Source organism: Paramisgurnus dabryanus, chromosome 6 (assembly GCF_030506205.2).
Source record: "Paramisgurnus dabryanus chromosome 6, PD_genome_1.1, whole genome shotgun sequence".
In the NCBI taxonomy this organism is placed as follows: Eukaryota; Metazoa; Chordata; class Actinopteri; order Cypriniformes; family Cobitidae; genus Paramisgurnus; species Paramisgurnus dabryanus.
Window position 1 is genome coordinate 5,357,864 of NC_133342.1, and position 12,769 is coordinate 5,370,632.

The window sequence follows — 12,769 nt, forward strand, 5'->3', positions numbered from 1 at the left end:
TTAAGAGTTCAGTTACAGCAACTAGTCAGACCATTAAATAAAAAAAAACAGAAGTAAAGTTCGGACCAAACACTTATCGCGTCACAGCACGTGTGCATGAAATGGTCTATAACCAGCAGATGTCCTCAACATGCTGCGTTTTGCGTAACTCTGAACAATGAATCTAGTAGTTTGTGTAATCTATTATATTACTTTTTGGTGTCAATGTAGTAGGATTAAAATCATTAGGTAGTCAATTACAGCAACTACATCAGCGCTGGAAACCTGAGATAATTTTATATTATGGACAAACAGCTTCTCCACCGTGTAATCTGTCATTTCAATGCGCGTGCAATTGAAGGTCAAAACTATCTGATTGGTTGTCAAGGGTTTACCGTTCATTACCCCTCGTTCAGACAGCCAGCGACGTTATCGCTGTGTGTCGCCCGTCTCTTTCAATGAGGCGTTTCTAAATCTGCTTGTCATAAACAAATGAGTACCATCCATGCCAGTAACTGACGAGAGAAGGATGACGTGAACTCCACTGCTTTGTTCTCATTGGTAGTCGCTCCTGATATTCGCTCGATATTTGCATAAAGTTAAACTTTTCTTAACTTTCTCACGTCGCTGGACACGCCCATAAGGTCGCCAACGGTCCATTTCGCTCGTGTCGCCGGAAGTCGCCCGGTTTCCATTGAAATGAATGAGATCGCGTCGCTCTGCTACTGCTGGTCGTTGGCTGTCTGAATGGGGCGTTAGTTGGGAAATATTGCTCCGAAAGTGATCCCAACAAAAAACCTTACTTGTATAGTTATAGTTGTGGTGTGAACTCCGCTATTTTCTTTAATATTAAACGATTTTTAAAACTATATTTTTAAAGTTATTGTTGTAATGTGAATGGCCCTTTATAAGAACCAATACAGTATATTTATTTTAATGCAACGCTTATCAACATAGCATTTATCAAAAAAGTTTTGCAATAATCTTAAAGTCTATGGGATAAATTAATGGACTTTTTAGGGAGGGAACCTGTGGTCCTGCTAACCTTTCAGGTTGGCCTACAAAAATACATCATCGCTGTGTCACTTTATTACACTTATTTAAGCATATTTTTTTGAGAGTATAAATACTTGATATGAAGTGTTTAGTAATACATAAATTGTATACAAGAGTACATACCTGTATATTTATAGCATGCACTTCTTTACCGGTCAAGACCTTTAACCCTTTCTAGGTTATAAATATGAAATACATTTCTTTCAGATTTCATAGGAAACGTCATCAAGAAATTATTTTTTTATTATTATTATAAAAATCTTTTGATGCAACATTATTTCTTATTTAACCAATAGTATTTCACTCTATTCTCTTTCTGTGTTTCTATGAGAAATTGTTGTTGTTATCAAAGGTGATGGCTTTTGTAATCATTTTTATAGCCCATTTTTATATTTCACATAAATCCACTCTGTTTTAGATTGCTTTTTGTTAAGCACACAGATTGGATTTGTTTGTTCACTGCTTCTGTAAATGCATTAAATATATATCAAGAGAAATGCTGCACAATAAACGACCAGCGTCCTTATGTTTAAGTCCTATAATAATGTAGATTTTCACAATCGTTGAAAATTAAAAATGCTTGTGAGTAATGTTGTGGGATTTTAATATTTTCCAGAACTGACCTTGAGACCCGATCTGTCTAATTGCCACACACCCATGGGCTGCCCGACCCTACCCGGTTCTCCTGGCATGAAGATCTACATCGACCCTTTTACCTACGAAGACCCAAATGAAGCCGTGAGAGAGTTCGCCAAAGAAATCGATGTCTCCACGGTCAAAATCGAAGAAGTTATCGGTGCAGGTGTGTGATGTTTGTGCATTGGTGATTTGTATCGGCGTCTGAATGTCTAAACTATCATAGAATCAGATTTTTTCCTGAATTCAATCTTTTTTTATGAATGTATCTGACAATGAAAGAGAGATTTAGTCTGATAAAGTGGTCCTGTCCTCCATCCTGTGATTGTTATGATGGCTAACAGCTGCAAGCTGTGTAAGCATAAATTTTCTTCGTCCTCACTTATTTCACCTACTTTCCTCCAGGTGAGTTTGGAGAAGTGTACAAAGGTCGACTTAAACTTCCCGGGAAACGAGAAATCTACGTTGCCATTAAAACTCTGAAGGCGGGCTATTCTGAGAAACAAAGGCGGGACTTTCTATCAGAGGCGTCAATCATGGGCCAGTTCGACCACCCCAATATCATTCGTCTGGAGGGCGTGGTCACCAAGAGCCGCCCGGTCATGATCGTCACGGAGTTTATGGAGAACGGGGCTCTTGATTCCTTCCTAAGGGTCAGTGCAATCTCTCTCTTTCTCTCACCCTGTTCCTCTTGCGTAGAGGAATATACTACTTAATCAATGTTCAGCCCATTTTTTTTCATCTCATGGATTGGTTTTCCTCTAGCTTTGATCTGGTGCCACAATAAAGGGCTCTTTGAAGTCGGCTTAGAAATCCAGCACATCCGAGTGGCGTCGTCATCGATCCGCTCCTCGTCCCTGTTTGTTATCCTACGTTCGGTTCAAAGCTCTTTCGTTTAGCAACATGCCGGCTATGTACAGAAGTTAAGGAGAAGGAGCCGTTCGATCTCCCGCTGTGTGTTTTAAACATGTTTTAGACACCACTACTGCTGAACAGATGGGTGCGTGAAAAAAGGTGAAGCCAAATTAACAAATTGAAATCGACGTGTCATAGAAGAAGTCTTTTATCATCATATAAATTCACAAGATTTTTATTTTACTCCATGCATCCGAGTGATTAAAGATTTTAATAATAAACATTATTTTTCATGATAAAAGTACATCTATGTGCACAATGATTATAAAGTAGTCTTTTATAAAATGTTTGAATTATTTAGTTTCTCAACTCGAAATCGATTTCTTGATGCATATCCTAGTTTGGAAAGCAGTATAATTTATTGACTGGCTCCAAAAGGGAGTCAATAATTTGCGGAAGATCGTCTATTTGGCAGCGTGAAAGAATACTGGAAAATCAAAACGCTCAACCTTGTGCAACAATGTAAACAGTCCGTGTTACAACTAACCCCAAGTTTTTACCCCGCGCACCCCTACCAGGTCTAAAACGGGCCTTTCAGAAGGATCAACCTCAAGGTAAAAATCTACATCTCTAAAATCTCATGCGCTTTTTTAGAGACGGAACCATTGATGTGTGACAACATTCTTCCCAAACAACCAATGGCGAAAAACCAATCCATAATCATTACCGTTGAGATCATTGCATGCTTCTGAGACAAGGTGTTGTGAACATTGTGTTATAGTTGTGCTTTCTGTGTTAATGTTACAGCAAAACGACGGGCAGTTCACAGTGATCCAGCTGGTGGGAATGTTAAGGGGGATCGCAGCTGGGATGAAGTACCTGTCGGAAATGAACTACGTCCATCGAGACCTCGCCGCACGCAACATCCTGGTCAACAGCAACTTGGTGTGCAAGGTGTCCGATTTCGGCCTGTCCCGTTATCTTCAAGAAGATACCTCCGATCCTACCTACACAAGCTCACTGGTAAGATGTTGTCCAGGCGTGTGATTCCTTTCATTTAAACCAGAAATATGTGCCATGTTAGGCACCGGAGCTGGAAAAATCTCATTCTCATTTATTCCACGAATCCCTTCAAGAAAAAACTGCTTTGTCTGGATGACAGGATGTCAAGGTTTTCCTGGAAAACCCCCCATTTATATTCCCCATGTGTTTGATCAGAGACAAGTGACAGGAGTTCCAATGGCCTGTCTCCCAAATGCAGCGCTCCGAGTTCTGGAATTCTCTATTATGTTTTTTTAATAGGCAACCAGGGCATCATTAGCCGTACTGTGCCGCAGATCTTTAATATTAATATGAAATCCTTTTTACTTTTTTGTCTTAAATACATTCTGTTCACAGCGCTTTCATATTTTTCGTGACGTGTATGTGGCATGTCGGCAATTATGGGGTTTACTGATCATTCGTTGTATTCAGGCAAGATTCAAAGCACCGGTGACAGGCGCACCGTTAGCCGGGTCAACCATTTTCAACTCGAAGAGAGAAACAGCATCCTTTTATAAAACGTGTATTAAATTCACATCAGACGTCTCGATGAAATGTCCCATGCATTGTAAGCAAACAATTTGGTCTCTTTCACACTCGGACGGTTCCTCAGCGCCAGATAGCAGAGATGCCGGAGATGTGAGGTGGATGATAAGGAGCAGAAACGACAGGCGTCTCTGTTAAAACATGTGAAAGCTCATTAGGCCCAAAGACAGCTGTCAATCATGAGCAGGATATCCTGCGGTGACTGTTGATTGACAGGAACATGAGGTGAAGGTGTGAACGGGGTGTGATACTGATATGACTTACCCGTCTTCCTTACTGATAGGGGTTGCATTTAATTACCTCCCCCCTCGGGTGTTTTTTTTTTTTGCTTTTTTTACTGGTTTACTAGACAGATATGGTTACGATTTTGCAATTCAATTTAAATGTAAAATATGTAATAAGCATCTAAAATAAAAATGCCTGTTTGCTTTAAGTGCCATCATTCTGCTTGCTTTGTGTCTGATCCATTCACCTCCCATATGTCAGGAGTGTTAGGTGTGATCCATGGATATTGCACACTTTGTGTTAATGAATCCATGGTGTCCTTTCTTCCGCTGAGCACAATTAAGGGCCGAAGGATCGCCGGAGGAACAGGAAGGTGATGACGGTTGATTTAGCAGAACATCAACTTGTCTGTTTATTAATCCCAGGGCTGTGTTGACATGGTTAATTACTTAAATTCATCACATACATCTAACAAACAGTAACACAATGATTTGCTAAGAAAATTAAACGGATACATTATTGTGTCAGGATGGGTAAATCATTAAATGATTACTCCACTTTCATTAGAAATCCTTATAGTTCACCCATGTCATCCAAGATGTTTATGTCTTTTTTTCTTCAGTTGAAAAGAAAGGAAAACATTCCAGATTTTTCTCCATATAGTGGAATTTAGTGGACCTCAACAGTTTACAGTTTTACTGTAGGTTCAAACTGATCCCAGCCGAGGCATTAAGGGTCTTATCTAGCAAACCGATCATTCATTTTTGCCAAACAGATAAAAAAATCTGTACTTTTAAACCACAACTTCTTGTGTTGAATAAGCCGTGTGTTGCGACAGCGCATCCTTGTGTATTACGCTCATAGTAATTTAGCTTTTTTTTTTGCGAGCAAAAATCCTTGATCTTGCAGCATGTTTTCTTAAAAAAAATGCAATGGAATATGCAGGATATTTATGCAATTTTATGCAAAATTGCGGGAACTTGCAAAAACTGTTTGCAGCTTTTCATCGATGTTCACGTCTCGTAATTACGTCACTTCCTAACATTCCCATGACAAAAGGGGACATGGCTGCGCATGTGTGAAGTAAATAGTAAATGCAACATTTTTCAACTTTCTACTAAGACATATATTACTTTTTGCTACGAAAATGCGGGGATTATGAAATCATGCAAGCTCCGCATATTTTGCAAGCAGAAATCTGCAATTTATGTGGGGGCCGCATTTTTTAAATATGCATAAATTGCAGATTTCTGCTTGCAAATCTTTTTCTTGCTTGCATGATTTCATAATTCCCCGTATTTTCTTTGGCTAATTATGCATTGAATCATGCGATCACATAACTGCGTTTTTCTGGAGGGGCTGTATTACACTGAGCTAACATGTGTGAAATGAATTTATACCACTGCACTGGCCTGTTTAATGCTTTATTCTGATTGGTTGAGAAATGTTTCATGGGTGTTGATTATTTTTTCTGTAAAGTGCACACCTAACCTTTTAAATGTCTTAAAAATAGGCACCAGAACAATTTTTAGAGGAACACTCCGGTCCTTTGAATTATTTGAAAATAATGCACACACGCGGTGTAAACGCACTCCGCTTCGCACATTACCACCTTGGGCGCGCATTATTTTCAAATAATTCAACGGCCCGTCATCAATTATTTCTTAAGTATACAATGTTAGCTATATGTCCTTGAATTCTTGCCAAACCTCTCCAAACTGTTGTGATCAAGGGTGTCATAATTAAATCTGTCGAAATTAAGTTACAACCTCGAACTTCGAGTTAAAAAATGGAATTGATGCTGCCACGCCCCCATGTCACATCCGGTTGGCTTGCCAAGCAGGAAAAATAACACGTGTTGAGGGCTGCGAGTCAACCTCCTCTAACTTAGCTAGCTACAGCCAGTCAAAAGATAGCATGGCAGATGCAGGAGACACCAGGCGAGCTGCTCTTTACATGGGAAACAAAAAACAGCGCGTTTTTAAGGTGCAAAGTACTGACAGGAATGTTCATCTGACAGGAAGTTTGTGCAGTATGTGCATGTACCATATTTTTCCACTGGCAGCACGACTAACATGACAGGGCATTGCCGGGTTCAAGGTCAGATATTATATTTCATAAAAGTCTATTCTAAAAATGGCATAGCATTTTTTTGTTCTTAAAAAAAACAAACAAAAAAGTGACCTTATAATTGAATCGAGGATTTGGAGAATCGTGACACCCCCCAGTTGTGATCTATGCCATTTTCCTTCATCTTTACCAAACAAAAACATTTTATTTTCGACAAGGTATCTGTTTCAGAGATCAGTTTAGCCACTTGCCAGACCGATAAATTAATACAGACCAGAGGTTCAATTAGTTTCAAATGCTTAACCGGGACAACATGTGTGCGTCCAATGAAACTGACTATATGCTGTGAATACAGTGGAGATGTGATGTGCTTTTGACGTTGTGTCATGCAGTTCAACGTATCAAGAAATGTTCTGGATTCATCTTTTCCTTTTCATTTTTTGCACCATGCCACCCACATAATGATGCGTTATGCCATTGTTTTGAAAGGTCAGCATGTGAATGGAGTCATTGTGAAAATCATGCATAGTTCACCTTAGTACTGCACCAGGATGAATGTGTTTTATGTTGTACGCAATAGAATTCAACGCATTAAATTGTGAGGCGTCAGGGTTTGGTTACTTTGACGACAGCATAAAATTTATACAAGGATTTGGAGAAGACGTGATGGTTTAAACCCCTCATACATTTCATACATACACAGTCGTCTTGTCCATTGCAGTTCTGTCAGTATGTCTGTTGGTTTAGTCGTCATATAGTCAATACTTCCACCAATCTATGACTCTCTGTATTCATCCAATATCTCTTTATTTTCCAACAAGACACTGGCTTGAGCTATGGCTGATTTGGTGGTAGGACCAGAACAGTGTTCAGTACAAAGTCGTAGACATGAAATGAAAAAATTAAAGTAGGGTGACCAAACGTGCCATTCTTCCCGGACGCATCCCGTCCAGGATTTCGGTGCGTCTTCAGGAAGTCGTATTTGTTGACCGCATACGCCATTCAGTTAAAAACATAAGATATACAATCGTAGTTTCATTCTTACCTTAATATGTAACGGTTGCTTTTCTGTAATAATAATAAAAATCTAAAAATCTATGACCTCTATGACGTATGTGGTCGACAAATACGACTTCCGGAAGACTAACCCAAAATCCTGGACGGGATGCGTCCGGGAAGAATGGCACGTATGGTCACCCTAAATTAAAGTGCTCCTGTAGCATCTTATGCAGTCATATAACTTAAGTCAGGATTATAGGGTAACTGTATATATGCCATCACGAAAATTAACCATGTTTTTTTTGTGGAAAAAGTGTAGTAACCATGTTTTTTGGTGTATTAATTACTATTAGCAAAACCATGGTTTTACCACAGTGACCATGGTTTAACTATAGTTATTTAAAGGGACACTCCACTTTTTTTGAAAATATGCTAATTTTTCAGCTCCCCTACTGTTAAACATTTGATTTTTACCATTTTGGAATCCATTCAGCTGATCTCCGGGTCTGGCGCTAGAACTTTTAGCATAGCTTAGCGCAATCTATTGAATCTGACTAGACCATTAGCATCGCGCTAAAAAATAACCAAAGAGTTTCTATATGTTTCCTATATAAAACTTGACTCTTCTGTAGGTACATCGTGTACTAAGACCGACAGAAAAATTAAAAGTGATTTTCTAGGCCGATATGGTTAGGAACTATACTCTCATTCTGGCGTAATAATCAAGAACTTTGCTGTCCTACCATGCTGGCAGCAGATGCAATAATATTACGCAGTATCGAAAATAGTCCTCTGCTATTGAAAGTTACCAAGAGGACTATTTTCAGCTGTTGCGTGATATCATTGCGCTTGCTGCCGCCATTGTACGACAGCAAAGTCCTTGATTATTACGCCAGAATGAGAGTATAGTTCCTAACCATATCGGCCTAGAAAATCACAATTTTTGATTTTTTTATGTAGATGCACGATGTAACTACAGAAGAGTCTTAGTTTTAAATTGGAAAAATATCCAAACTCTTTGGTTATTTTTTAGCGTGATGCTAATGGTCCAATCAGATTCAATGGATTGTGCTAAGCTATGCTAAAAGTGTTAGCGCCAGTCCCAGAGATCGGCTGAATGGATTCCAAAACGGTAAAAATCAAACGTTTAACTCTAGGGGAGCTGGAAAATGAGCATATTTTTTTTAAAAAGTGGAGCGTCTCTTTAAAACCATGGTTATTTTGTGGTAACCATGGTTTTACTACAGTAATCATGGTTTTTGGGTTTTAACTGTAGTAAAACCATGGCTGATTTTCATAAGGGTGGACAAAATGGATGTAATGTGTAATTTCATTTTTTTTATTGTCTAAATATGTACCCAAGCATTCAAAGGGGTCTTACCCTTTAAGAAGGTCCTAATATGTACAATTAGGTACAGATATGTATACATTTGGTACCAGTATGTGCTGGCATGTGCAAGTAAATACAAAATTTTGAATACATACAGTACAGTATGCAATGACATTCATCACATCCAACTTTGTGTCAGAATTTTAGGATGGTCCCTTATGGATGTCCACACATATTTGGCCATACATTTCTTTCTCTTTCACTCACTGATATAGACACAAAGCAAAGGATCGTGTGGGATTTATGAGCGAGTCTCATGATATCGATGCTAAGATTAGCATTTGTTATCAAAAAGAGATTGCAATCTCACTATTCAAACACATGTACTCTCTGTTCCTCTGTTAAATGTTATCCTAGGGGGCAAAAGCAATGTGTGAGCGTGTTTGTGAGTTGTGTGTGTGTGTAAATATCAAGTGTCACTGGTAACTAAACCCTTACGATACCTGCAGTTATTATATTCCAATCCGTGTATGTGTCAGTCTTCTGCACTACGCAGTTAAGTGGAACGTGTGTGCTCGTTCCATATCTTTCCTGATCTCAGAACAGATCTTGTTTAACGATCCCAATAGTGCAAAACAGGATTTAGATTGGAAGTCTGTCTCAAGGTTGCCGTGAACTCATTTGTTCTGAATTAAGGTTAATTTAAGCCAGACTATTATTGATCGTGAAGTAACACAAGATGTTTACATTACCTTGAGGCATTGTAAAATGCTGCACAGTATCTTGTCGCTAGGGTGTCGCCAGGGTTGCTGTACGGTTGCTAAGGTGGAGGGGACTAGGTAATAAATTTTGCCATAGACAAACCATTTTTTCAACAGTATGTAGATGCTTTTTCTGCTAAGAAAACCTTTTTTATAAGAAAAAGGTTTGGGTGGATGTTAAAGGGATACTCCAGCCAAATATCAAAATTACCCCATGATTTACTCAAGCAAAAAACGAAAACAGCATTATTTTAGCGTGTAGCAACTTCGATGTTCACCTTAGCAACCACTGCTGACTTGACTTTTTCTGAATATTTAATTAGGACTGTGACATTTGTCATGTTTTATAGGTGAATTTAAACTGCGAATTCAATTCATTTCCAGGGTTTATGTGGCCTTGACTCTTCCCTGTCTTGTAAAATGTTAACAAGGAGCAGATCCGTCGACCAGTTACGACTGATATCCCATGCAGAAATGAACTCATCCTTTACATTCCCGTCCTCGATTGTCATGATTTAAACATGACATCTGCCCTGTGACCTTTGACTTGGACATTCAACGGTTTCGTTGAAAATCTCACTCTGCATTCTCGCAGTGCAGAAATCATGTTCGTTCAGTTAAGCACAAAGTACTCTCGAAGGAAAAGAAAGCGAGTGAATTGTGGGACAAACGGAATACTTAACCCGGTTTTGAAAGACAAGGTCATAATCTAATATTAAAAATCCTAAATGGAAAATTGAGAGAAACGGACGATAAAGGATTACAGTAGGTGAGCGCGCTTTCATTAGCGCTTCCCCGCCAGGCCTCTGGGCGTTGACGGGGCGGTGCGGGACCTGGAAGAAGGGGTGAAAGGTTAGCACGATTTAACCGCTGTTATCTGAACCGCCTCCCCTGACGATCAGATTCGACTGTTGAAGTTATTGCGCCGCAAATTGGATTGGAATTTTAAATGAATGCAAGCGAAGGATGTATAGTCAGATGAGATCTGTAAGGCCCTCAGAGAAATCCAATGCCAGGGGTTATAATTTAAAGCAGTTAGACAGGGTGATGTATGATTCGCCAGCTTTGTAGCATAATTTGTTTGTTGACATCAGTGTGAAATAGATGTGGGCGTTATGGACATATGCTACGAGTGATTTTATTTATGGTTGGCGTATGTGTGAATCAGAAATGTAGCTGTAAACATCCAAGCTTTGTTTAATTTCATAGATCTAGACCTTAACAAATATTGTCTCATCTATGCGTATGTTTATTTCTCTGAAGGACCTTTATGGCAAATATTTAAAGCAATGCAAATACTTAAATATGTCTTGAGATATGAAAGAGTCGCTGATAAGGATTTCCTCAAGGAATCACCACCATCACACTGTATATATCATCATACCATCCAGTACTAATGTGAGATATCTCTGTGATGTCATGATCTGTGTTTTAGATCTTGACTTCATCCATCATCCTCTGTTTGTCTACATTTCATGTTACAAAATATGACAGAAAATTTTGATGACACACCAGGAGAATAAGATTGCTCCTTTTTGAGTTTTTTTTTTTTTTTTTGTATAGAGAACATCAACTTTTATCTTTTCTCTCTCTTATTTCTAGCATTTCTACAGTTTCTCACATTTATAAAATCTAAAAATATTCAGCTCAGTGGTTCTGTGTGCAGACGTGTTTCACTTGCAGATTGTTTGTGTTTGGGACATTAAACAGAAGGCTTACGCTTCTCTGTTAAAGTGTCTGTCTGCCCCTCTTTATACAGTATCTGTTTGCGTGTATGTTTATCTGTTTTTCTATTTCTGTCTATTTGTCAGGAATCTGTCAGGTCAGAAGGAAAAGTTTTGTTTTATTTCAATACTCTGCAATATTGTGAATTAATTTAGTGATAGGCATTGCAGTGGCCAGTATATCAGCCAATATTTTTATTTTTTATCGTCAACGATAAATCTTTTCAATCAAATTGTTCTGTTACTCAATTTTGTTGTTTGTAATGAAAAGACACTCAGGTGTAAAGCCAAAGTCCAGGGCTCCAGACTAAATTTTTTCACCAGGAGCAGAGGGGCCCCAACCGAAAATTTTAGGGGCGCACCCAGAAAATTTAGGGGCACATACCTTAAATCAACATGCTAACCAAATATTCACATTTCTACTAAGTAATACACTGTATTACTAATAAATACTTTGATGATAAATGCAGAAAGTTCAATGTCCTGTTTTAAATTCAGTGTCACATCACAAAAAAAGGTCAAATTTACTGATCGCACATGTACGACTGGATGTAAAATTCAGTGGCACACTCTCAAATTTTGGTGGCAAAATGCCACTATTTGGAGGCAGTCTGGAGCCCTGAAGTCTGACAGAGATTAAAATAACCACTCATTATTTACTTACGTTACACAAAACAACAATCTGGTGGACAGCAGTCTTATTCAAACGGTACTGTGAGATGTCAAATCCACATTAATTATGTACGTAAATATGTTTATTTATAAATATTATGCATAACAAATGTTTATGTATTGGTTTCATAATTTTTTTGTTTGTTTACTGTATTTGCATTTGTGTTATATCGGCCTAATATCAGCCATCTTGCTGTCTTAATATCGGCATTGGCCATTAATAAACCCATACAGGTTAAACACTAGTTTAATTTTATTCACTTTGCTTGCTCGCTTTCCCTTTCTCACTCTAACTCTCTCTCTCTAGTTGCATTTCTTTTACAGATTTGCGCAAAACATTAGAATTATTAAATAGATTATTGTGAAATTATGGCATTTTTATTAACAGTTTTTTTGTGATTGTTGCGGGCAAAAAACCTTGATCTTGCGGCACGTTTTCTTTAAAAAATCAATGGAATATGCGGGATATTTATGCAATTTTATGCGCTGAAATTGCGGGAACTTGCAAAAAATGTGGGAACTTGCAAAAACTGCCGGAACTTGCAAAGACTGTTTGCAGCTTTTTAATGATGTTCACGTCACATAATTACGTCACTTCATAACGTTCCCATGGCAACAGGGGACATGACTGCGCTTGTGTGAAGTAAATGCAACATTTTTCAACTTTCTGCTAAGATATGTGATTTTTGCTACGAAAATGCGGGGATTATCAAATCACGCAAACCCCGCATATTTTGCGCACGGGAATCTGCAATTTATGCTGCGAAAGTGTGATGTATTTGACAAAATGCGGCCCCCTCATAAATATACGAACTTTGGCTGATTATGTGTTGAATCATGCTATCGCATAATTGTGTTTTTCTGGAGGGACTGAA

General features: G+C 38.5%; 1 protein-coding gene across 1 annotated transcript in view; it reads left to right on the plus strand.

Annotated features, from left to right (window-relative positions):
- The window catches only part of ephb1 (EPH receptor B1), a 326,261-nt gene that overhangs the window by 298,532 nt on the left and 14,960 nt on the right, over window positions 1-12,769 (plus strand). The window contains exons 10-12 of the mRNA XM_065261984.1: window positions 1,652-1,837; window positions 2,077-2,324; window positions 3,334-3,549. Coding sequence (XP_065118056.1) covers window positions 1,652-1,837; window positions 2,077-2,324; window positions 3,334-3,549 — 650 coding nt within the window. The remainder of the gene's footprint in view (window positions 1-1,651; window positions 1,838-2,076; window positions 2,325-3,333; window positions 3,550-12,769) is intronic.